Source organism: Canis lupus, chromosome 4 (assembly GCF_011100685.1).
Source record: "Canis lupus familiaris isolate Mischka breed German Shepherd chromosome 4, alternate assembly UU_Cfam_GSD_1.0, whole genome shotgun sequence".
NCBI classification, from domain to species: Eukaryota; Metazoa; Chordata; class Mammalia; order Carnivora; family Canidae; genus Canis; species Canis lupus.
The window spans coordinates 42,917,693-42,942,488 of NC_049225.1; the positions used below are offsets into that span (position 1 = coordinate 42,917,693).

At 39.5% G+C, this 24,796-nt stretch overlaps 1 protein-coding gene across 1 annotated transcript in view; it reads right to left on the reverse strand.

Moving 5' to 3' along the window:
- The window catches only part of DOCK2 (dedicator of cytokinesis 2), a 397,882-nt gene that overhangs the window by 246,610 nt on the left and 126,476 nt on the right, over positions 1 to 24,796 (reverse strand). Inside the window, exon 26 of the mRNA XM_038534784.1 lies at positions 5,442 to 5,590. Coding sequence (XP_038390712.1) covers positions 5,442 to 5,590 — 149 coding nt within the window. The remainder of the gene's footprint in view (positions 1 to 5,441; positions 5,591 to 24,796) is intronic.

Here is a 24,796-nt window from a genome sequence, read left to right on the forward strand (position 1 = left end):
TGTGAGTGTGCATGTGTGTATGTATACACTTGTTAAATCACACATGCATATTCAACACATTAGACAAATCACCCATAGCAGGTGGGGGAGATAGGAGAATGGAAAAAAAGAGATGGAGATAAATGGTAAGAAACACACACAAACAAACAAAAAGGGAGCACCTTGCACATACCAATGATTGTAATGTGTCATAAACTGAGGGCGATTAACTCAACCCCTGCACCTGACATCCAAGGAATACAAAAAGAGAAAAGAGAATACCCTCCTAGCACTCAGAGCGGAAGACTGAGGGGGAAATCAAATTCCACCACTAATTTGGGCAAGTCATATTCATTCACGTATTCACTCCTACAACAGATAGCTTTGTGAGCCAGTCATTGTGAGGGAGGTGGGCAGAGAAGGGTACAGCTGCTATGGTTGGTCTCTGTCCTCATAGCAGTCCCAGTCCCAAAGGCAAAGAAGTCCACAGAAGAGGACAACATAGATGCCATGACAGAGCAGGCAAAAGCTGCTCCTAGGACCACAAGAGAGGAGCTAGGGAAGAAGGTTATTGAATGAATTTTAGTGCAGCAGGAAGATGGAGAGCCAAGGTGAAATTGGCAAGAAGCCAGGCTGAATGTGTGAGCTCTACAAAGCCAGGGGTGCAAGAGCTTACTCTCTGAGCTTCTGAGCTCAAAGCCTGGCAGGGGACACACACGAAAGTGTAACACCAAGTAATTAGTGCTATAATATCAGTCTAAATACACAGCTGTGAAGACACAGAGAAGGAAGTCCTTGATTCTGTGTGGGGGTTTACAGGGGAGAGTATGAGTGCATAGAATTGAGAAGATTTTAGAAAGGAATTATTGTCTGAGTTGAACCAAAATGGCTTTTAGGATTTTACTTGCATAGAAAGAACGGGAATTGAGGACATTCCAGGCAAGAAAAAAATGCATGAATAAAAGCCTCTACCACCATTAAGCTGATGAATAAAAATATCAGAAATTGCAAACTGTTCATGCCTAATAGTGTGCTTTGGTTAACCACTCCACCAGATTTAGTCAATGTGCTCACAGGGTTTAAAAAAAAAAAAAAAAGCTGATTCTGGCATTCTCTACTTCTATAAGGCAGGTATAACCAGCACCATCTCCTGTTCAGACTTAGGAGTCATCTTTACATACTTTATGATTGCTAAGCAGGGTACAAAATGATGACTCTTCTTTCTGCTCGAGGAATGAAACATAAAAACGAAAAGCATGTTTTAAGAGATGGGGGGAAAAAAACACTCCCCCTGGATTTGGGGCAAAATTAAATCTTATGAGTTACTCAGCAGCCAGCAAGGCACAGAATGAAGCCAGTGTGAAACAGCCTTTCAAAGTAAGTGGAGTTGACAACTAACCTTGCTTGGGAAGGGGGAGATAGGAGTTAATAGAGGGAGAAGTCAAGCCTTTCATCCTTCACCTGAGCCTGTCCCTTTCATATGCCAAGTGCAACCTCTTTGCAAGCTGGGGGAGAGAATTTAACCCTAGTATTAAAAAAATATCAACACCCAGGATAAAGCAGACATCATTCCCTGAGTCATAAGCCACCAGGGGTTACAATGAATATGGTAATAACAGGAAAACAGAGCTTCCGCATGCCACACCTGCTGTGCTGGGCTGTAATTAACAAACATTGACAATCAATTGAAGATAAGCATCCTTTCCCATCACCCAACACAAAATGTCCCCCAAAAGAAAGCTTGGCATACTGTCCTATAATTTCTAGATTTCTACATGTGATTCTATCTCTAAGCAATGGCTCCTGCAGTTAGATAAAACCTATACTTGGGTTGGGGAGACAGGCTGTTCTGTGGTGCCAACAAGGAACAGTAAAAGGAGATGGCTATGCTGAGAAGCAGAGAAGATCCAAAAACCAGAAGAAAAATGCAGGACATTTTTCCTGGGAGGCTTTTTAAATTTTTCCTCCAAATTTCCAATTTTGAAAAATTGGTACCTGTGGAAACCAAATAGCATGCCTGATAGTCCGAATTTTCAAAGTCAGATCTTTGTACAGACCATGTCCCCACTAACTGCATGACAATGAACTTTTGAGTACAGATGAATGTGCTTGAAGATTTTGCCATTTTATGGTTTATTAAATGCCATATTGGAAGAGGCTAGGTTTTATATACTGGAAAGGGTTTTTTAATTAAGAAGGTAAAGGACTGAGGATGAGAGTCCAACCAGTCTTCCATTTCCAGTGAATACTGAAGATAAAAAAAAAAAAAAAAAGAAGTAGGTCACATTAGAGTGATGGTCATTAAAGTGTAGTCGTTGGCTGTAGCATTCACATCACCTGGGAACTCAGAAAAATAAATTGATCAGGTCCCATCCTCCAAACATAACGATCAGAAACCTGTTTTAGCAGCTCCTCCAGGACACAGTGATCCCAGCTCAAGTTTAAGACTTTCTGCACTAGAATTGTGGTCCACTGCCCAGGCTGCTTATTATCCCCACCTGGTAAAGTTGTTATTGTGAGGCCCCCACCAATCCCAGATCAATTAAATTAGAATAGCTGGGACTAGAGCCTTGACATGGCTACTTTAAAAAACTCCTCAGGCTATTTAAATGTGCAGCCAGAGTGGAGAGCTGCTATATACCAGAATAAGAGCAATTTAGATGATATACTTGGAGACTTCTGAATGTCAGTTGGGTTCAAAGTAATAATGGCTACTGAATGAGTCTCCTTCATGGAAGAAAAGCCTTTGAGAAGAAGAGAGATTCCCAATTTATGAGCTGAAGAGATTGGCTGTGAAGCTTACCAAGAGCATCAGAATCTTATACCAAACCCAATGGTAATAATAGTATTTAATAACTCATCCAACAAAGACAGTTGTTCACCCTAGGAAAGAGGTAGGCTAGGCCCCACAGTCAGAAGTCATTATAAAAGCAATGTACCCAAAGACAGTAAAGAGTGACACCACACCTCCCACACACTTCAAGTCCAAATGCCACAATCCTCCAAGGGGAGCTCAGAGTCTCCCACTCACGTCTCAGCTTTGAAGCCCCCAGTACCCAGGGTATGTAAGACAGCACGCTCTTTTCACCAGTGTCTGATGTTACCCAGAATGCAAAATGATGACAATCCATCAGAGCAGAACTCTCAGAGTCCACTCACATGGGATGAGCAGAGCCTGTGCACTGCTGCTTAACAAATGAACCATGAACTTCTACCCAAATCAGGGAAACAGTTAACCCATTATAAGTGAGCTCCTCAAATTGGGGTCTACTGGCATATCCTGACAATCTAGTTTTTTTCCCCCATGAAAAGGGATGTGAGGATAACTGACTATAAGAAATATTGCAAATTCTTTTCAACAGGAAGAGGCAACATTCTTTAAGATGTTTCTGGAGAAATGAGGAGCCAGCTCTCATGTTCTTACACTAAGTGAAAGTAAGACCAAACTCTTCATTAATTTTTTTGTAAAGATTTGGACGCTTGGATCCAAATGCTGAGAAGCAGAGAAGATCCAAAAACCAACGTTTAAGCACCTGCCTTCAGCTCAGGGTGTGATTCTGGAGTCCTGGGATCGAGTGCTACATCGGGCTGCTTTCATGGAGCCTGCTTCTCCCTCTGTTTGTGTCTCTCATGAATGAATAAATTTTAAAAAATCTTTTAAAAAGTTTTTTGTAAAGATCAAATCGCAAAATTGGAACCAGTTCAACAGCTGGTTGGTGAATACAGTTAGGAAAACACTCCCATCATCATGACAACATCACAGAATGAATCTTGATTATCTAAGTTTTGAGGTATTATTCTCCATTTCCCCTAAGAAAAAGGAGGAGAAAGAAAAATGAGAGGGAAGTGACCATGCTCTTGTGTCTCTAATACCCATGATAATGCAAACTTTGGAGTCTGACTGACCTGGGTTTGAATTTTGACTTAGTCATTTATTTGCTGACTGGCCTTGAATGGTAAATCTATGAATTTCAGGTTTTTCATCTTTAAAATGGGAATAATAATCCTTAGCACCAATCATGGTGAGCCGAATGAAAACACAGATCGCATAGCACAGTGCCTACAAAATAGCAGCTGTGATCATTAATTATTCACCCTTGAACACCCAGCTTCAGTTCCTTTTCGAAGACTTCCTTGACAAAAATGCTTATACATACACTCACACACAGAGAGACACAAACACACATATACACACTCAAAGTCTTTGTAGCTCCAGCACATTTTGTATGCATCCAGATTTTAGTCATTATATTATGTTGCAATTGCTTATTTATATAATCTGTATAGATTTTCTTAAGGAAAGAGACCAGGCTTGTGTGTCCTCAATGCCTGGCACATAGCTGGTGTATCATATACACCATATACACCATTGAATGAATGAATGAATGAATGAAGCTACTGCATTTACCTAGTAATGAGATAAGAAGCTGAATTAAGATGGCAAAAATGGAAAAGACAAAACACATAAGGAAGTTGATAAAAATTGTTGACTATAGGATACAAACAGTAAAGGAATAAAATGCTCTGCAGTGTTTTCTACTGATAGCAAATGATAGATATAGTTCATCCCAGAAAGCCCTTCTTTGAGCATTTTCTTGAGAGGTGGAGGAGTGGGGGAGAATGCTTATACAAATACATGCAAAATACTTGGTTGTTTAAGTCTATCCAGTCCTCTGAAACCAGCCATCTAGGAAAAGAGAGCCCTTGGACATTACTCAAAGAAAAGGTGAGGTTGCCAAATGAACCTGAGTTAAATCAGGAACCCTTACCTTCTCCTCCAAATCTAAGAATTCTACATCTTTCCTGTTACCACCAATTTATCTCCCTTCCTCTCTTCTGCAGACTCTGCCCTTTAGAAGCCCTCTACTCATTCCCCTGAAACTTTCCTTTCAATATCATCCCTGCCGAATCTCTGAATGATGTCTACCAAATATACATTGGCTTCACTGCCATAGCCACCTCCCTACCACCATCCCACTTGTCACTCTGTCTCTAGAGTCTAGGCCTGAGCAATCTGCTCAGCCAGAAAGAGCCTTAACCATTTTCATCATTATAGGATATAACTAAAGAAACAAAACCAAAGTAAATCAGCTAAGAAAACAAATAAGAGGCTTTTCTTGACTGTGTAGACATAGGAAACTCTCCATCCTGTCTCTGCAAACAAGGGTTTTAGTAAATGGACAAGTCATCTAAAAAGTCTGCAATATGTCCATACCTACACCCTGAGAAATCCTGTCCAACAAGAAATATGGTGACATGATGCTACCTGCTTAACTCCGATCCCCAAGCCATCTTTCCCAGCCATGAGGGTTAGTCACTGGAAATATAAGTTCACTGAGCAAGCATTGCATTGACTTTTATCTTTAGACTTCAACTGCTATTCATCAGCATCAATATTTTAGACCTTAATCAGCACAGTGCTAGTCTGAGTCCAGGATATCTACATCATCATGAGGACTCACCGCATCCTGACAGCTGAGGACCTCCAAAATGCTGTTGAGTAGCTCGACACAGTACTTCTTCTCCTGGACCTGGTGTTGCATCTCATCTTTTTGCTCCAGCAGCTCCTTCAGTTCTTTGGTGATGACAGGAAGCAGAATATCCCGGCATTCTGGAAAGAAGGCAGTTCAGAGGCATTTGAGCGTCCTCATTCTGTAGTTCCTTTTCTTCCTTCCTTCCTTCTTTCCTTCCTTCCTTCCTTCCTTCCTTCCTTCCTTCCTTCCTTCCTTCCTTCCTTCCTTCTTTCCTTTCTTCCTTGCTTCCTTTGTTTCTTTCTTTCTAGATAATTTTTCATTAAATAAATAATTCATGAATATGTACTCCTTGTAAAAAAAATTAAATATTAAAGGTTAGGTTAAGATTTCCTTAGAACATCATTCACAATTCTAGTCTTTCTCCCAACACTCACTCCCCAGAGGAAACTAGTTCTTTTATTCTATACATATGTGTGTAAAAGAATTGTATATGTATGTACATATATATATGATTTATGTATATATGAATATAAAATGTATATATACATACAAAAAAAGCATAAAATATGTAGTATTTCATTTTGGCCTCCATTTAAGTAAGTTATATCATATTGTGATGATAAGCTTTCAAGATCTTTTTATAGTTTCACATATGTATCAGTAAAAGATACACTGTCATTTTGTTTTTGTGTCCTTTTTATAAAAGGGGATTATGCTGCATGTTTTTGTTTTGTACCTTGATTTTTCTTCACTCAACAATTGGAACACTCACCTTCTTGGAGCACTTTCTATGTTATTACACATAGGGATCAATTTAATTATTTGTAGCTGTTGTATAATATTCTCTATTATGGACATATTTGTTTATTTAGTCATACCCCTCATGATGGACATTTTTCACTGGCACAAATAGTACATAAGTGAACAATCTTTCAGTTGCATCCTTGTGCACAGTGATTTTCATTTTAAATAAATTAAAATGTTTGCAAGGAAGGGTATCTGTCTTAGCATTGCTGTCTCAGGAAATTTCTGGAAAGTGCTGAAGTCCTGTACAGCTTTTTTCTGTATTTTTCTTGAAAATGGTGAAACTTCCAAGGACCAAAAAAAATTCCCCCAAATTTTCTTTTTTTTTCCCCCAAATTTTCAAGCTATCTCCATCCATCCATTCATCTTCTAGAGCTGAGATATAAATCCTATATACCAAAATTTCATTTTAATTCAATACAACAAACAGATATTGAACATCTTTGATGAGGAAGACACTGTATTTCCAGAACTATAGCAATAAGATAAGGTTCTCACCCATTAGATACTTACAGTCTGACAGAGATGATTAGCAGCAAAAACAAGGAATAATGGCAGAACATGGACTAAGATAAAGATGGGATGGAAGAGAGAACATCTCTTGTCTTGTCAGCCCAACATCTACACCTTCTCTAGCCATAGCACCCTGGTTTCACTCTTGAGAAGCCACTCTGCTATGGCATATAATGCTAGGGATACTCTCACAAGGCTGCCTGCCCTTCTCTGGACAAGGCCTGGACATCTGATCCTAATTAGGATGACCCCCTGAAATCTGAATCTTGAGGGAACTTTATTAACAACAATTGCTGACAGTGCTAACATACTGAATGCTTACAGTATGCCAGGCACTGTTTTAAGTGTCTTGCATGGGTTACCTCAGTCAGTCTTTCCAATGATTTTGGAAGGTAGATATCACTATTTCCCCATTTCACTGATGAGGAAACAGAAGGACGTGGCCAAGTGTACACAGCTAGTATGTGATGCATTCAGTCTGACTACAGAGCCTGCACTCTTTATCAGAATGATCATAGATGAAGAATAGAATATTTCTTAGAGCTCAGCTGTCTGCAGGGAGTGCCCTGAAGAGGCTGCCCATGGTTGCCTGCTGGTTCTTCTCCCACTGCTATTCTGGGTCTCTCTTCTCTGATGATTGGTTCCCCAGCTTTTCATCTGATTCTATGAACTACTCCCTATCTTCCAAATACATTAGTCTCACTTAAATTTAGCAGAGCAGGTTACTGTGGCTCACAACTAAAGAATCCCAACTGGTAGAATCATAAAATGTCATGAGGGAGACATGAGGGAGAAATGATCTCTGGTTAGAAGATTCATGTAGGACTTTATAGTCTCTGATAGAATTGTGTTCCTTCTCTCTGAGCACGAATCTCAGTTTGTAATTAAATTCTAGTTAGTATAAATAGTTAATGTTCATTTATCCAACTAAAGTGCAAGTTCCATGAGAGCCAGACTAAATCTCAAGTACCTAACATAGTAACTGAATCATAGTAGTGACTTAGTAAATCTTGGTCGAATAAATGGGAGAGAAATTATTTGAGATGGTCATTGATGAGTAAATGACACTGACATAGGAAGAGTGAGGATTCAGAGTACATAGATCTGGGTAAACAGAATAGTCTCTTGGAAGTAGAATAATGGGAGAAAATATTTAAAAGGAAAGTTCTTCAACGCAGTGGGAGGTGAAGGTTATAGTTCCATGGAAACAAAATTATAGGCAACCAAAATTTTGATTTGGCTTTGCTTAAAATTATAGGTGAAATCATAGGTCACGGGTTTAATAATACTTAACTTGGACTCAAGAAATTGTTCACCTGAGGACTTTAAAGAGTAAAACGTTCTGTGTGAACCATTATCCTTTTTTTTAGAGAGATAAGGGAAAAGACGGATAATATTTCCATACCAGTTACCATAACATTTAAGTTAAATCTATACCTGGTCCATATCTTACCACCATAAGGTTGAATTTTTGTCCAGATCTATTTATTAAAAGGGATAAGGAAAGTTAATGCAATGTTCATTCAGAATTTTGTTTGAAAAGTTATCTTCTAAAGGATGTTGACATGTAACTTGAGAAATTTTTGTTAGAGAAAATGACATGTGTTAGCAAGCTCAATGTTGAAAAACTAAATGAGTTCATTTGAAGTTGTAAACTCTTTGCCATTAGATGAATGGCTTCCGCAACTTGCTGAAACTTAACTTCCCAACTCTGCTTTCACTGATGTCACAAATAAAACCAACCAGAAGCTAAGAATTGTGCATTCTCTTCCTAAGTTAGATAAGGATTCTAAAGTCTTCCTCCTTCAGAAATTAATTCTGCAATAAAATTAACAATCTAATAAAGGAAATTTAAAACACAACAAAAAATCTTGTTCTTCCACAGGTCTCTGGGCAAAAGGAAGTCACCAAAAGATGTGTTTTAAAGAGATTTGTGTTACTGCAGCATATAGAGTAGCTGGAGGAAGAAAAGGACAAAGGGCAGAGACCAGTGAATATGTCACCTGCAGTAGTGCAGGTGATGACAAATGAGAATATAAGTGCTGGGTTCTACCCCTCTAGATTCCTGACAAGAAAAAACCTGGTGCCTTTATCTCTGGGCAGTGACAACTTGTGAGGAGTGTTCATACAACAGAGCTGTGTAGTAACAAAGATCAAGTTTTTCCTTAAAGGTTCATTCTGCTGGTGCTCTAGTTGAGATACCTCAGTTAGATCCCATTATAAAGATGTGAATCCAAGGGAAAAGGCCACTTAGGAGATTTTAGATGTTAATGAAGATCTTCTTGGGAAGTTAACCAGACTTTAAATTCTACTTCAAATAGAGCTAAAATAGCAGATTCTCATAGAGAGATCTGGTTTTGAGCTCTCCATCCCTACAAGTATTTAAGTAGTAGGTAGTTGCCTATGATGAGAAGGTATTCAAAGAGTTAGATGAAAGGGTGAACTAATGGTTGTTAAGTCCCCATCCAAAAGTCTAGGATTCCCACAAAATACGGGTTGAAAGGAAGTGGCAGAAGGAAGGATATTTTTGCTAGGTGCAGTAGATGTGTTTGCATTGTTTACAAAACACTGATGCTGTGGGAGCTGCAGACCGGGCCCAAGCAGAAGCAGTGGTTTATCAATCTGAAAGTCATCTGCTTTACAGATTATCAAAACCAGCATCCCCACAAGACGAAGCCTCCTGGTCCTGAGAGTCAGCAAAATTTTAGCTGAGGAGGCCATTAATAACATGGCCTGTTTTTCAGAAAGTACTTTGTCTTCTCATTAACCATGATTTCTCAGAAACGTCTGGCTCCTCTGTTTTGAGATGAAATAATTTTTCTCGTTTGTAATTGGAGCTGTGAAATTATATTAGCCTGTAAAGCTTCAGGAAGTAGCATTTCTAAATTGTGGCTTGATTGTCAAGCAAACACAAATGGTTTAAAAGATAAATGTTTCCAGAGCCTTAAATCAATCTTTACAGACAGAGCCAATGAATATTAGAGACCTATAAACCCACCCCAGGTACCTGATACCTGACAAAGACTGGGAGATCTGCCACTGGTGGCAAGTCCAAATTGTAATTGGACCAGCAGTTAGGAAATTGCAGAGCTATTCCACTCTGAATTTTCACGGAAAGGAGCTTTCTTTTGTTGACATGATGACAGAAAGAACAATGCAGTGTTTCTGGGTTCTGGTTTCTCCCTTCTTAGAGAAAGTTTTGTCCTATTGAAGAAGGTGCTACTACCAGAATCCATAGCTCTCTTGAAGTGTGATATACTTTTGCAATGATTTCACAATTCAGGGACACTTTAAATATGAAGGCCCTTTCCCTCATCTCCTTCTTCACAATATTAGTCCCATGGAAAGAATGAAATGGAGATGCCTTGTTCATTTAAGAAAATCACCTTAAGATGCATCAGGCCAAGACTACAACTGTGACCACAGTTCCAAACCCAGCTCCAGAGTGAACATGCCTAAGAACAACAATCTGAACTCACCATCTTCCCCATGGGTCCACTCTTCCTCTGCTCTGTCTCAGAGTGAAGGCACCGCAGTCCCACAGTCAACCAAACAAACTTGCTCCCTCTCTCTGAACCCAACACCAATCTATCATGAAGTCATATTCATCCCTTCCCCAAGCCAGCCTTCTCCATCTTCCATTCTAAGTCTCCTAAACCCATCTCCCCACTTCCAATCTCAGTAGCAGGAATTTCCCCCAAACTCAAACCTGACCACAGGACTCCCTGCATAATGTTCCTCTGGTTTCTAATTGTCCTTAGGGTGAGTATTGTGAACTCTTTGGCATAGCTGAAAGCCCTGGTGACCAAAACCTCCCTTACCACCCCATACGCCACCCCCTACACTGTCCCAGCCTCTTCTTCTCCAGCTTCTCAGTTTTTGTACAACATTTTCTTTGCCCAGGATGCCTTTATCCCATCCATCTGTACCTGACTTTTTCTTGCCTTCTGGGTCTTACTTAGATTCCCAAAGCCCGAGGACAACATTCCCGACACCCCAATATGACTTGGGTGAGCCTCTCCTGTGCTCCTATAGCACTTGAACTTCTGGCTAAATCATTTGTCACACTATGTGGTCACTGTCTGTGTAATGGGATGAGCAGTGAGATTCTTGTTATCCCAGAAATAAAGCTGAGGCCCAAAACTGGAAGAAAAAAAAAAGAAGCAATTACCCCATATTCTAAATTTAAATTGTCTCCAGTAGCTAGAGTACACCTCAAGGTTTTCTGAGAGGTACTGATTCAGTACCAGCTCCACACCAACCTCATGCACCTCAGCCCAGAACTGAGGGAGGATCAGCAGAGGCCTGTGGATGTAAAGCAGTGTCCAGAAAGCCCCAAAGTGGATGTGGAGTGAGGAAGAGACAAAAGGATCACTAATGAAATATATGAAAATGAGACTGGCACCTTCTATCCCTACTAGGGACATGTTGGTTGATCTTCAAGCCCAGGTGCATCCCAGTTCTGCCAGTAGAATGGAGGGACATGAGAACACTTGGGAGCCCCATCTCACTAGAGGGAGAAGGGTTAAACATAGACAAGGTATCCATGCGAGTGGTTCAGGCATATCCTCAGCATGGTTACCCCATGTCTAAAGCTGCCTGTGGCAGCCTTCACTTGGAGTTTCATAGCCAGCCCTTTACTTTGTCACCCACACAGGTTAATGGACTCTTCAACCCCATTTAATATTTTACAGGCTTTCAGGTGAAACTCACTCTGCTTTAGCCAAGTTCCTGTTGACCGAAAAATGAGTTCAACTCAGCTCAACTCTCTTGGGGGGACGATGAGAAGCTTGTAGTTATCTAGGCTTGCCCTGTCCTCCCCACAGCTCTTTTGGCAAACAGAGAAAATGCTTGATTGAAGCCCAAGGCGGATCAGTACAAGCTTGGCTCAGTGCTTTCCTTCCATTTGGTTGGGAACCATTTACAGGTGTCTGAGGCCATGTAACTGAAATCATCTGGATGTGGAGGAAGACCTCCACACACAATTCCAGTCTGACAGATGGCAACTTGTTCTCACGTCCTCCCTCTTCCAGCCACTGTGTCATGAAGAAAAGTAATTCCACCCACTGGTAAATCAATAACTACCCACAAACTTCATATTCTGGATCAGGTTACAAGCCTTTTACGACTCTAGCAGCATTTCCCCCCAACGCGCGTTCTTCGGCAGCAACTCATGACTCACTTTCCTTACCTCCCTAAAGGCACACCTAATTACAATATCCAGAATCATCCTTCACTCCCCCTCCAGCCTGCATCTGCCATGATGTACATCTTCACTTTGTGAACCCTGAGGGCCAAAATATGACTTCCCAGCTAAACAAACAGCCTATTTAGAGATTTCAGAACTCAGCAACTATAAAAATTCTCTTTAGGTATCTTAGAGGGGTGAACACTAAAGAAGAAACGTACTTCCAGAACTTTACTGTAGATATCCACTTCACGTTCAATCCAAGCTATTGCTTTCACTGCATATCCTTTATACTTAACATGAAACATGACATTGCACTAAATCTATAAGAAAATATCCTATTAGAAGTTGAAATTGGCTGTTCAGAAATATAGTGACAACAGGAAGGACAGATTGATACATAGTTGCTGGAATTAAGAGGATGTATATTTGTGCCCCAAAAATATCACAGTGATTATAATTTGTAAGCTCTGATAGTCTATGTGTAATCATTTATATCATTGAGTATACACACATTACACACACACACACACACACACACACATATATGTAGAGAAAGGAATTGAGGGAGAGAGGGAGAGAAAGAGGACAAATAATTACTGTAACAGATACTGTTCTACTGGATGTTATATTCTAGTGGAATATCAAAAACAGTTCAAGAGGATAATAATTGTCTTAGGTTGGATTCTTCAGGAGCAAACTCAGAGATAAGGTTTGAGTGAAGGTGACTTACTTATCAGGAGGTGTTCCAGAAAACACCCTGAGCAAAGAAGTGGGACCGCGAAGGGGAGGTGGCCAGGCAGGCTACAAAAGCAGGCAAGTGTCAGAAAGCAAGTTCTGGGAACAGTGTGGGCCACAGGGGTGAAGCAGCTGGGGTATTTTGATCCCGGGGATGGAACAGTCACAGGCACTGTGAGTGCTCTCAGCACACAGGCAAACAGGCCCCTGCAGCCTAAGGTTAACACAAGGAGGCCAATGCCAGCTCTGGGGAGAGAAAGTCCTCCTGGAGCTGTTGTACACAAAAATGCTCATGGATCACAGGTGACATGGAGCCCTGGAGTTGATGTTGCTGCGACAGACAGCTGCCAGCAAGATGCTGAATCCGTAACAGGAGAGAGTCTGGATGTGCAGGGAAGACCACTCCCCGAGGCAGTTAAGAAGTCCTCTTTGAGATGGAGATTCTTGAGCTGAGACCTGAGGGTGAGAAAGGAACCACTTGCAAAGATCTCAGGAAAGAACATTATTCCACGCAGAGAAAATGGCATGTGAAGGGCCTGGGCTGGAAATCTGCCCAACGCGTTGAAGGAATCCCGTGGATAAAGTGTGGCCAGATTATAGAACATGGGTAACATAATAACGAGATGACAAACTTGGAGAGTCTGGCTGGGACCAGGTCTCATCAGGCCCTATGGCCCATGGCAAGGAGTTTGACCCTTGAGTGGAGGTAAAAATGTTTTGGCTTTGTATTTTTAATGAGGATTGCAGGTGGGCCTAGAGAAGAAGCCAGAACACTGTGGAGGCTTTTTGAGGAGGGAAAGAAAAGGTCTAATGTTTACTGAGCCCTCACTATCTACCAGGCATTTGCTGTGTGAAGAGTATATCATTATACCTATTTTGTGAATGAGGAAACTGAAGCTCAGAGAGGTTCAGTAACTCACATAATATCACACAGCTGGGATTTTAAGCCAGGAAATGTGCTGCCAGAGCACATTCACTTCTACTAAACTATATGGGGAGAGCAGATGAAAGTTTGATTAGTTTATAGCATGAGAGACAGACAGAAGTAGAGGGACTTGGGTCAGAGTCCACATATCTTGCTGATGGATTAGATGTGCTATATCAATGTGTGAGCATATGCATTTTGAAGATTTGAGTGAGAGAATAATAGATTCATTTTAGAGTTATCAGATTAGGATCTAATCATGGGGACGATTTCATTGCCTCAACTGGCAAGTAATGAAAAGATTCCCTCAACATTTTTCCAGTGGTGGAAAGTGGCTGCAGAGGTGGCCCGTCATCATGCCTTCTGAAAGCTATTAGGGCATAATTGGTGTGTTCTAACAGGTACCTGCACTTTCACTTACCCCTTTGCACTTTCCAAGATCATTTTCACCGCCACTGCTGACCAGCCTCCTCCCAGCCAACTCACTCATGAAACCATAATCCAGCTCCATAGAAAGTGCTTTTAGGAAAATAAAGGTACAGATATGGCCAATTGAGTCATGATCTCAAATTTAATTTGTCCCTAATGCTTAGAAAAATTACATTCACAATGCCATACCATATGAGTGTAGCTCGGCCTGTTGTAAGACTGTCTCACCCACCTCCTAACCCTGGCTAATGGAAGGAGAAGCAAATGGAAAAGCTTGGGGTAGAACCAAGTGGCCTCTATACTGGATAATCTGGGCCTTCTCTAAAGGAAGATTCCCATCAAAGTAATATGCTCCATTTCAAATTCATGCCAGAGAAGAAATGAGTCAAGTTAGCTTTTTGATTGCAAAGAGCTGGGTCTTACATCCCTTGCGCCCATTTGGTTCTAATTCCGTGACATCTGGAATTCAAATTAATTTATAAGTACTTAGGATACCTATTAAAACAGTCAGTACCACCTCACCTCTCCAGGGCTTATCATCCCTGACCCACTGCCTCTTTTCTGCACCATGCTACCCAGATCCCTTAATCCCTTCACCCCAGCCCCTGGCCTTTTGGAGACTCACACAATTCACTGGCTCCATGAATTTCAATCTACACTTAACCAGGAACTCTTTCACCTTTAACTCTTTCTGAGCTAATCTGCAGTGGTATACTCAGACTTTTCTCAGCAGCAGGAATCATTATAACAAATATGTTTTAATAAAGGGTAGAAACCGTTTGTCCAGAAATCTATTGAGAATGAAAGGGAATGGGAGATCAGGATGCCTGGGTGGCTCAGGGTTGAGCATCTGCCTTTGGTTCAGGTCGTGATCCCGGGGGGTCCTGGGATTGAGTCCTACATTGGGCTCCCTGTGAGGAGCCTGCTTCTCCCTCTGCTTGTGTCTCTGCCTCTCTCTGTGTCTCTCATGAATAAGTAAATAAAATCTTTTTAAAAAAGAAAGAATGGGATAGGAGGATATTAAGTATGAGATACACAACATATGTTAAACACCTTTTGGGTGCCAGGCACCACACTGAAAATTTATTTAATCATTACTAAAACTTGATCCATATAATGTTATCCCCACTTTACAAATGAGAAAAAAGGAACTCCAAGCAGCTTGCCCAGGGTCACTTAGCTAGTGTAACAACAACCGAGGCAAGATTCCAGCACAGGCCTGTCTGACTTCAGTGCCAGCACCATTCCAACTTCACTCACCCATGCATGAGTGCAGACCATCATTTCTCTACTCCTACATTCTGCCAGCAGGAGGCAGCCACCCTTTGAATTTGTTAGCTCCCTCAAACTGGCTGGCCTGAAATAGAAAATCCAAGATCCTGTTGATTGGTCTGTTGAATGGTTGGTTGTTTTGTCTTGTTTGTTTTAGTAAGGGTTATGGTCCCAGTGGAATAAAACAAACAAAAAATTCCAGTCCTGGATTCCTAGAGTTAAACAATAATGAGCACTCATCAACTCGGTGATTTGACCTTCAGTTCAGCCATTCACTTTCATTTTGTTACTTCAACCAGCCATTTCTTGAGCTACAATTGGTTGAGCTTACCCATCTCACTACAGTTGGTTAGCAAACAGCAATCACGACTTTCAAACCATTCACTACTCTTTCCTAGAAGACGGTGAGAGCCTGGCGTGAGATGTCTAATCTCAATCGAGTCCCGCCTTCTACAGTTCGTGGAACAATCTTGTCACACAGTAGGACTCTAATAAGTGTTAGATGAATGAATGAGTGTTTGCTAATTTTAGAGAAGGAGCCCTGTCTGCTTACATTGAGGGCAACTGTCAGAATCAGAACCATATACTGTTGGGTTATTGCAATATTTATAACTCTGCACTGTCCTTGAAGAAACCAAGTGGCAGTAGCTAGGGGCTGGAGGAGGAAAGTTTAAGGAGCAGAACTGTATGTATGCTTCTTCACCTTCCCCTCCTTCCCTGAGCAGCCCTTCTAGCAATACCTTCCCATTCTTGGCTTTACCCCATCACAGAGGCAAGGATGGGAAGTGGGCAGAACTCTGGATCGCAGGCCCAGAGACATAGGTCCAAGTCCCACCTTACTACTGGTAGGCTGTGTGACCTCAGATGGGTCATTTTACCCTCTTCTTCTAAATACGGGTATTAAAATGCCTAATTCATAGGAGGATCCAAATAAGACATCATACAAATTCAATTATAGTTATTAAGTATAATGAAGTGTGGGGATCTGATGCTATCCTAAGAAGTTTGAGGATCCAAAGCAAAGCACATTGAAACTTCAGTTTCCTTCATCTATAGCTGCTGTGTACACTTGACAAAACACCTGGACCAGGCGTGCTAGAATGAAATGGATTTGAAGCTATTACCTGCATCATTCAAACAAAGTGTGCTTCTGTCTGAAATACCAAACTCAGAGGACTGCATTCCAAGAGGTGGATATAAATTGAAATGATTGGGATATACACCTTGGATTTTTATGTTGCCTTTTGTATGTGGAGAGACTAAAGACGAGCTCAGACAAGCTTTTTATGAATATCCTTTTACATCTGTTTGCAACTTAGAATAATAATGCCACTTACCCACAATCCTTAAGCCGCCCCCTGAGCAATCCTATATTGCTGCCGTCACAAAACATATGAATACCAAGGAAAAAAAAAAAAAAACAGCAATGTTTTGGATCAATATGAGCAGCCAGCATTCCATTTCTGGGAAAAGTGCACATTAAAAGCCTCTTGTTTACATTTTAAGGCTAACAGAGAGGCCCTTCATTTCAGAGAATTAAATGAGTAAATTCTCCTGGATTCAAGCATTAGCAAAATGGAATGGTTGTGTAATTGTCTCCAATCATCATCTGATTCTCTCTTCCTCTCACCTTCCCCATAACAGCTCCAGAGGAGAGGAGGCTGGGGCCTCCCTCATTTACAGCCAGCCCTACACATTTAAAATCCAGTGTTGCTCATAACAAAGGGAAAACAGAGAAGTGTAATATATTTCAAACAAGCTGAATAATCAGAAGCAAACTTCAAAGAAGGGGGGAAAAATCACTGACTTTTACCCCCCATAAATAAAAGTGGAAATGTGGAGAATTTCTCCTTTGGCCTGTTCTTTTCTAAAAGCTCTCAGCTAAGAAGGTAGAGAACAGAGACAGCCCTGAGGGGGTGGGGATTTTGCCTGCTTAGTTTTTCCATTCCTGTAAGAGAGCCCACGTGAGCCCCCTCCCTGGAAGGCTCAAAGCAAAAGAGTGATTTAAGAAATGAATCACATACTTGGGCCCAATATTTTAATGAGAGGATCAAAGAGATCCCATTTGGACTCTGAAGCCAGTGAAGAGAAAACTAGGCTAAGTGTGAGACAGGAGAAAGTAAACAGAATAAATATCAGTCAACAACATGTAATAAGCTTTCTGGACAAAGGGGAGGACAATATATGGTTTTTATCCTTGGGGCAGTTCAAATGTAATAAAGAACCGGTCCATTGATAGGAACAGTAGAAAAAATGCATACAATGAAACACACTGTTTTCAATTATGTTCAGTCCCTGCTGATGAACTTTGAACTGTACTCCTATGAAACGGACACTAATATTTTATTTTGGGCATGACATGTTGATATATTCATTATTAGTTATGTGTATTTCTTCCTAACTACCTTACTCCAAAAAGAAAAAAAGAAGATGACATGTCAATGTAAAAGTTAACATAGGGGATCTGAGTGCCCATAAAATGTAGCTCTTTCCTCATGTGATAAACCGTCAGGGCAATAAAGGAAATCACCCAGGTTCTAGAATTTGTTGGTCATTAACGTAGAAGAGAACTAATTCTGTAAGAGAAACAGTTTTTCCTGGTACTGAATTCTTAAAGGAATTTTTCATACTGAGTTAACATTAATGTTCTACATTAAAGTTTAGTTGTGTTTAGCTGCTTTTGACATCAAACTGTGGAATTTTAACTCTGAAAAGAACCTGAGAAAAGCTAATGGCTTTGGTTCCTTTGACTGTGTCATGTGCCCATGCCAAACATAAAAACAACAAATGGCGGGGGCGGTCTCAGGACTGTGTGCTTGTCCTTACATGGCACCTTCATTTATTTTTCATGCCAACAAATATTTATGGAGTGCCTAGCAAATGTCAAGCAACATAAATGACACAGAGGTGTATAGGACCGGATGTAAGTGGTTAAGTTAGAGAGAAGTGACCAAATTCTAGGCATATATAAGATTTAAAGGCCTTAGTGATTCATTGAAAGTGAAAAAAGAGGCACAAGAAAATGTGAGGGTTAGCTCCAAATGACCAGCAGAAAAATAAAGGAAGAGAAGAAGGTTTTCATGAAAAGAAAGAATATAGTTTTGGAAATGTTGAGTTGGAGGACGTAAGACATTCAGGTGGAGACATCAAAGGGACAGCTGGTTAAATGTGTCTAAAAGTGATCTTACCAAAATAGGTAAGCATAAATTCTACATATGGAAGATACATTGAACATGGCTGCATCCTACGAAGCATTTATAATGGGTAGTTATAGTGTGTTTAGCAGAAAACACCTTACTAATGTTTATTTGGTGATGGTCATGAAGACCATGATGAAAGAAAGGAGAAGAAAAAGGAGAGGAAAGAAGATACAGAAGACAAGGAAGATGAGGAGAAGAAAGTAGAGGGGGAAAAGGAAAAGTAGTCACACCTGGGGTCTGCACCAGGATGTCTGGGGACACATGTTGAGACAAAGGTGCTCAAAAGGGCTTGGAAACAGAAATTTTCACTTGAAGTTTTTAGATCATCACAAGGATGAGTTTAGAAAGAGTCCAAAGATAGTTAAGCAGCCCAAACTACCCAGGTGATGTAATCAACACATTTGTCAACCTGTCACTTTACTAAGTAGGAGCAAGGAGAAGCTGAAGGGCAGAGTTTTCTGGCAACAAGAGTCAATCACTCTTTCTAGAGCACCTACAATGTACCCAACTGTTGAAACTGAGATGGAACATAGTAAAAGTCTGGCCCTTTCCCTCAAGAACTCTCCTGCTAGAACATCATGCACAGCCTACTAGCCCAGGACAAGCAAGGAACAGTGATAAACTAGACTACGAAAAGGGGAATGGGCAGAAATGTTAACAATTAAGGAGGCTCCATTCTCATTACTCTGATGCACTAACTACTGGGCCACACAACTAGTGCTACAGAGCCAATGATGGAGATTAATTAAGAGCAAGAATCTCTCTATATCTGTGTTTCTTTATCTGTAAAGTAGAGAAAATGAGAGTACTTCCCTTCACAAGGTTTAAAGAATAAAATAATATGTGTAAAGCACTTGGAGCAACACATCTGTACCATGGTAATCACTATATAAGTCACAAACTATTATTGTTTATTTTCATTTTAATTTCCATATGTAACTTTCTAGGTAGTAAAAATATGCTGTACTTTTACATAGATGGTGGTTTCATGGGCAGATACATATGTAGAAAACTCACCGAGCTGTACATTTAAGATTTGTGTATTTAACTATATATAAATTACACTATAGTCTAATATATATTATATATATACACTATACACTATAGTCTATATATATAATATATATTATAAATTACACTATAGTCTAATATACATTATATTATATTATATATTAATTATAATTATATATATTATATAATTAATATATATTATATTTTTTAATTTTAATTAAAATATATAATTTTAATATATATTTTTAAAATATAATTAATTATATATATTATATAATATATATTAGACTATAGTGTAATTTATAATATATATTATATATTAGACTATATATATAGTTACAATGGAAGATGATATTAAATTCCCTTCAAAAGGTGTACAGTGAGGCTTGAGGAAGTCAAGCAAATTGCCTGAGATATCATACCAGATCTCAGCCTGGATTCTTATGTCAGCTGAGTCTTGATCCTTAACCGAGCTCAAGATAGCAGTTACCTAAAGATGCTGTCCCATACTCAACTTGGAGAATCTTCTGCATGAAGAGAGAGCAGCTGTTCCCACCTCCCTTCCATTCTTTCTCCCACTTTCCACCCTCTACTCATCTCAGCTCAATTTCATTGTCTCATTGATTATTAAAACCAAAATCCTTGCCAAGTAACAACCCACAGGGAAACACCCAGAGAAGGACTGTCAGTGATTAAGGACTGAAGGGAACACACCCCAAGCTCTGCAAATTCCTCAGGGGCTGAAGATGCCCACTATGAAACTGAAGTGCACCCACTCTAAGCATGTATGCAGCTCCTGCCAAGACAAAGAGCATCAGCCAGAGAAGAGTGAGTGATCCTAATTTACGAGGTGCTATAGAAATTAATTTTGTATGCTTCTTCCATTAGCAGTGTGTCTGAATTAACTTTAATATGCAAGTTATCATGTTAATCTTTGATACTGAAAAAGAATATATCATCATTAACCTTCCTATCCCTGAATTTAGCAATGCAGTCTTTTTATTAGCCATATGCAGTAGAAGTAGCATTATTTCTTGGCATCTCAGCACTCTACCTATCTGTATGCAGTTCCACCAGTCACTTTGTAAAATCTCTGCTGATTCAGAAGCCTATTTTTCAAACATTTGACTCTAACTGCCCATAAGTCACCAGAAGTTGACTCCACCTCCCCCCTCCCCATTTTTTTTTTCAGATTCCTCTAAATGAGAATAAATTTTCCACTGAAAGAGCATTCCACAAAAAAGACATGATGGTCAGTGGAAGAGGGCCCACAGCAGGAGGAGATATGAATAAGTTCTGTGTGATATTTATGAGAGGCAAGCTCATGCCAGATGGCTGGTCTTCAGAGCTCCAGGATATTTGGGTAACTAAGTTATAGGTAAAGCAGGAACTTTTGCTTCAGAGAATAGGTAAACACAATCAGCATCATTAGAAGATTAACTGTTAAGGATAATGGGAAAATCACTCAATAGTATAACCTAGTACATCTTTCCTTTTATGTATTCACTTGATATATGTAAATTATAGGTAAAAGAAAGTTACTTTTAGCTCCATTTGATGAATAACTTTAATATTCCTAGCCCTTTCATTCCATACACTCTAATCTTTAAAACATGATAATAGTAGGAAAATTTTAGATAAATTGAATTTTGCCACCTTTTTATTCCATTCACACCCTCTCATTGAACAGCAAGATAATGAGAAATTAAAGAATTTCTTAGAAGAGGAAAACAAGACAAGAATACAATATAATCCTAAAATAGAACATAAGTCCTTGAAAAATAAAACCAGTTTCTGTTCTCAACAAATGCAACAGTTTACAGTTTATAATTGAAAATTACCTATACGCTGAAACTAACCTGGCTACCAATCCAGCTTTTTGGCTTGTAAGAAAGCTATTGATAATACGACAATGGACATATCTGAGTTCATCTCTGGTATATGGGTAGTTTTATGTTCTCCTTTTAAATCTAATAATTGTTGGCTGCCTGCAGAGGTGGGAGCCATCGATTGCTGGGCATCATGGCTGCCCTCAGACATCTGGTGAAGCCCAAGATCATTAAAAAGAGGACCAAGAATTTCATCTGGCACCAGACTGATATGTCAAAATTAAGCGCAACTCGTGGAAACCCAGAGGCATTGACAATAGGGTATGCAGAAGATTCAAGGGCCAGATCTTGATGCCCAACATTGGGAGCAACAAGAACACAAAGCGCATGCTGTCCAGTGGCTTCCAGAAGTTCCTAGTCCACAACATCAAGGAGCTTGAAGTGCTGCTGATGTGCAACAAATCTTATTGGCAGAGATTGTTCACAATGTATCCTCCAAGAACCCCAAAGCCATTGTGGAAAGAGCAACCCAGCTGGCCATCAGAGTAACCAATCCCAATGCCAGGCTGTGTAGCGAAGAAAATGAATAGACAGCTTATGTGCGTGTCATATTTGTGTTAATAAAACCATAAAACAAAGAGAAAATAAATCTGATAATTGTTTTTTAGGCTGATACCTTAAAAAGGCATGATATGAATAAGAAGACAGCCAGAATTCAGCCATATATATCCTCAAAGGGCCAAGAGCTTTCTAAAGGACAGAATCAAATATTTTCTAAGCTTTAGCCATTTAATTTCCAAGTTAACCATTATTTTTGCCAATGTGAAACCCACCATGTACTGCTCATAATTTATACCCTGCCCTATTATTTACATAATATCTTTTCATAAAGTAGCTGCATTCTAATCTGCTTGCATTCTTTTAAAAGAAAAATTTCCTATTGCAAATGGAAAACCAGTATTGCTTGACATAGATGAAAGGTAAGTGTAACAATCAATACTATAAAAGCAGAACACTTTTATTAAATTCCAAGAAGAACTTAAGCCTGAGGTCTGCTCCCTTGTTATCAAAGGAGATTAGTAGAGAAAGATTAAAGACAAAACAGCAAAAGTATACAAGCCTTGATACAACCAGAAAGATTGAGAGGGAGTTGGAAGAGAATGAATGATCTTCTGCTTCTGTAGTACAGTACTTTACTTTTGCATACCTAAAATTATCCTTCATGCCAAGAAACATAATTTTGCATATGGTAATACATATCCACACTTTGAAAAATACAAGGAAAGAAATCAAAATCAGGATTCCTAGTTTCTCATCTCTGCAACTAACTCATGGATAACCTTGGATATGTCATGCTGTAAAATGAGACAGTTGGATCAAGCAATCTCTCTGAGATGTTGCCCAATTCTATGTGCCTATGTGTTATGAAACCTTTAAACATGTTCTAGCATATCTTCTCATCAACTAAAGTTTTCAGTTGTTAATTGCATTTACCCTGTTATCTAAAAGTCTTGCCAGAAAAAAAATAAAATAAAATAAAATAAAATAAAAGTCTTGCCAGGAAGAAATAGCAAAGATTTGAAAAGATCAGCTATTTTGGGGCAGAAGAACCTTTTGAAGCTGTTGTGTTGAAAAAAAAATCAATAAAATTGACTGCAATCCAGGCACAACAGAAGTTGACTGTCCAGGATATATGCCTGTGCATCCCTTGACTTTGGAAGTGGGCAAAGTGCTGTCTTTCAATCGACCTTACAAACCATCACCTGATCATTTGCCTGGGTCAAGTGATAGTGTATGCCAGGTGAGTAGTAGAGGGTGTTGATTCAAATTATCGGTCTTATCTCTTCCTTCCTATGAGAAAAATAGATTGCAGAGGGGAAAAAAAGCAGTAGTTAAAAACCAGTAAGTAACTGTAAGTTTACCAGAAGTAATTGTAAGCTTGCTCATTTGCAAGATCTGGTATTAGTTAAGCAAGTTTCTATAACTGCAAAAGAATGACAACAATGTTTATAAGATTTCTATAAGATATTACAAAAAGTAACTATTATCAGGATTATAATAGGACATAAATATATATATATACATATATATTCTCTTTCTCACATAGTTTTTTTTCCTGTCTTGATATTCTGAAAAAAAGTCAATTTAAACATTTTATTTTTAATGCTCTACATTTGTCTCACCTCTGAACTGATAATAATGAAAACAAATATAATAATTATAAGTGAAAATTTTATGAAAATAATAATAACACTTATATTAATTTTAAGCTACCACTTATGGGCATTTTTTATCATCCAGGGACCATGCTAAGCATTATTTCATTTATATCTATTTTATTTATATCAACCCTATTATTATCCCCATTTTATGGATAAAGAAACAGAACCAAAGAAGTGATATGACTTTTCCAAAGTCATAGATGGATACAACTCAGAGATTATGAAACAAAATGAATAAACCCCATAATGTCTTTCCAGAACTCAATAAGTTGTTAGTAAGGAGATCAGAAGAGAAACCCTCTTCGTACATTTGGGGCTAAAGTCAAGAAAGCCATAAAAAAAGCTTGGAAAAAAGGTTGTTAAAAAAATCAGAGATTACCAAAATCTAGCTTAATATATTGAGAAAGACTAAATATTTAGTTCTGAAGATCTTTGGCATTCCTTTTGTTTTATGTTCTTAAATAAATGTTTAGATGTTGTAAACAAGAAAGACTGAATCATCCTGGCTCTCTCCTCTGAAGTCCCCCATGGCATTTTGCTTATAGCTCTACTATAGAGTATCCATCCTGCATTTTAATGAAGAGTGCCTCATTTTGCAAATGAAGGCAAGCTCCATGAGGACATCGCCATGTTTTTGCCAAGTTTGTATTTTCTAAATGGCTTCTCAATTCTTTGTTTATAGCAGAGAATCAATAAACATTTATTGAATTGAAAACCTGCCTCTTTAAATGCCTCTCTTTGTCTATCCTATACAGAATTTAAGAAGCCAGGGAGGCCGTTAAAGATACGGTTCTTGAGGTGAAAGCAAAGACTTGGACTACAGATTGAGGTTTAGGGTTGTGGACATCCTGGTGGCACTGAGCTCCCGTGTGGATGGTCTCCCCTAGGCAAGAGCAGGCAGGGTGGAACTGGAATACAACTGAGAACTGGAACCCTTAGCAGTTGTGGAATGAACTTGATTTTCTCCAAGGCAATGCTCCTCCTCTCTCTGTACCTCCCATTTCTGATCCTTGGGCATAGAAAGAAGTGGCTGGAGATCTGCAACCATGCAGCAGTACATCCTGAGGATGTCCCCATTTTCCAGGACCAACCAGGGGACAGAAACTATGGAGGGCTACCCAGTGTTCTCTTCTATGTTGGCAAGAGAGGGAGAAAGGTAGGGTGGGGCAACAAAAAGTTACAAAAAGCCTGGCCACACAGAAGGAGCCAGAC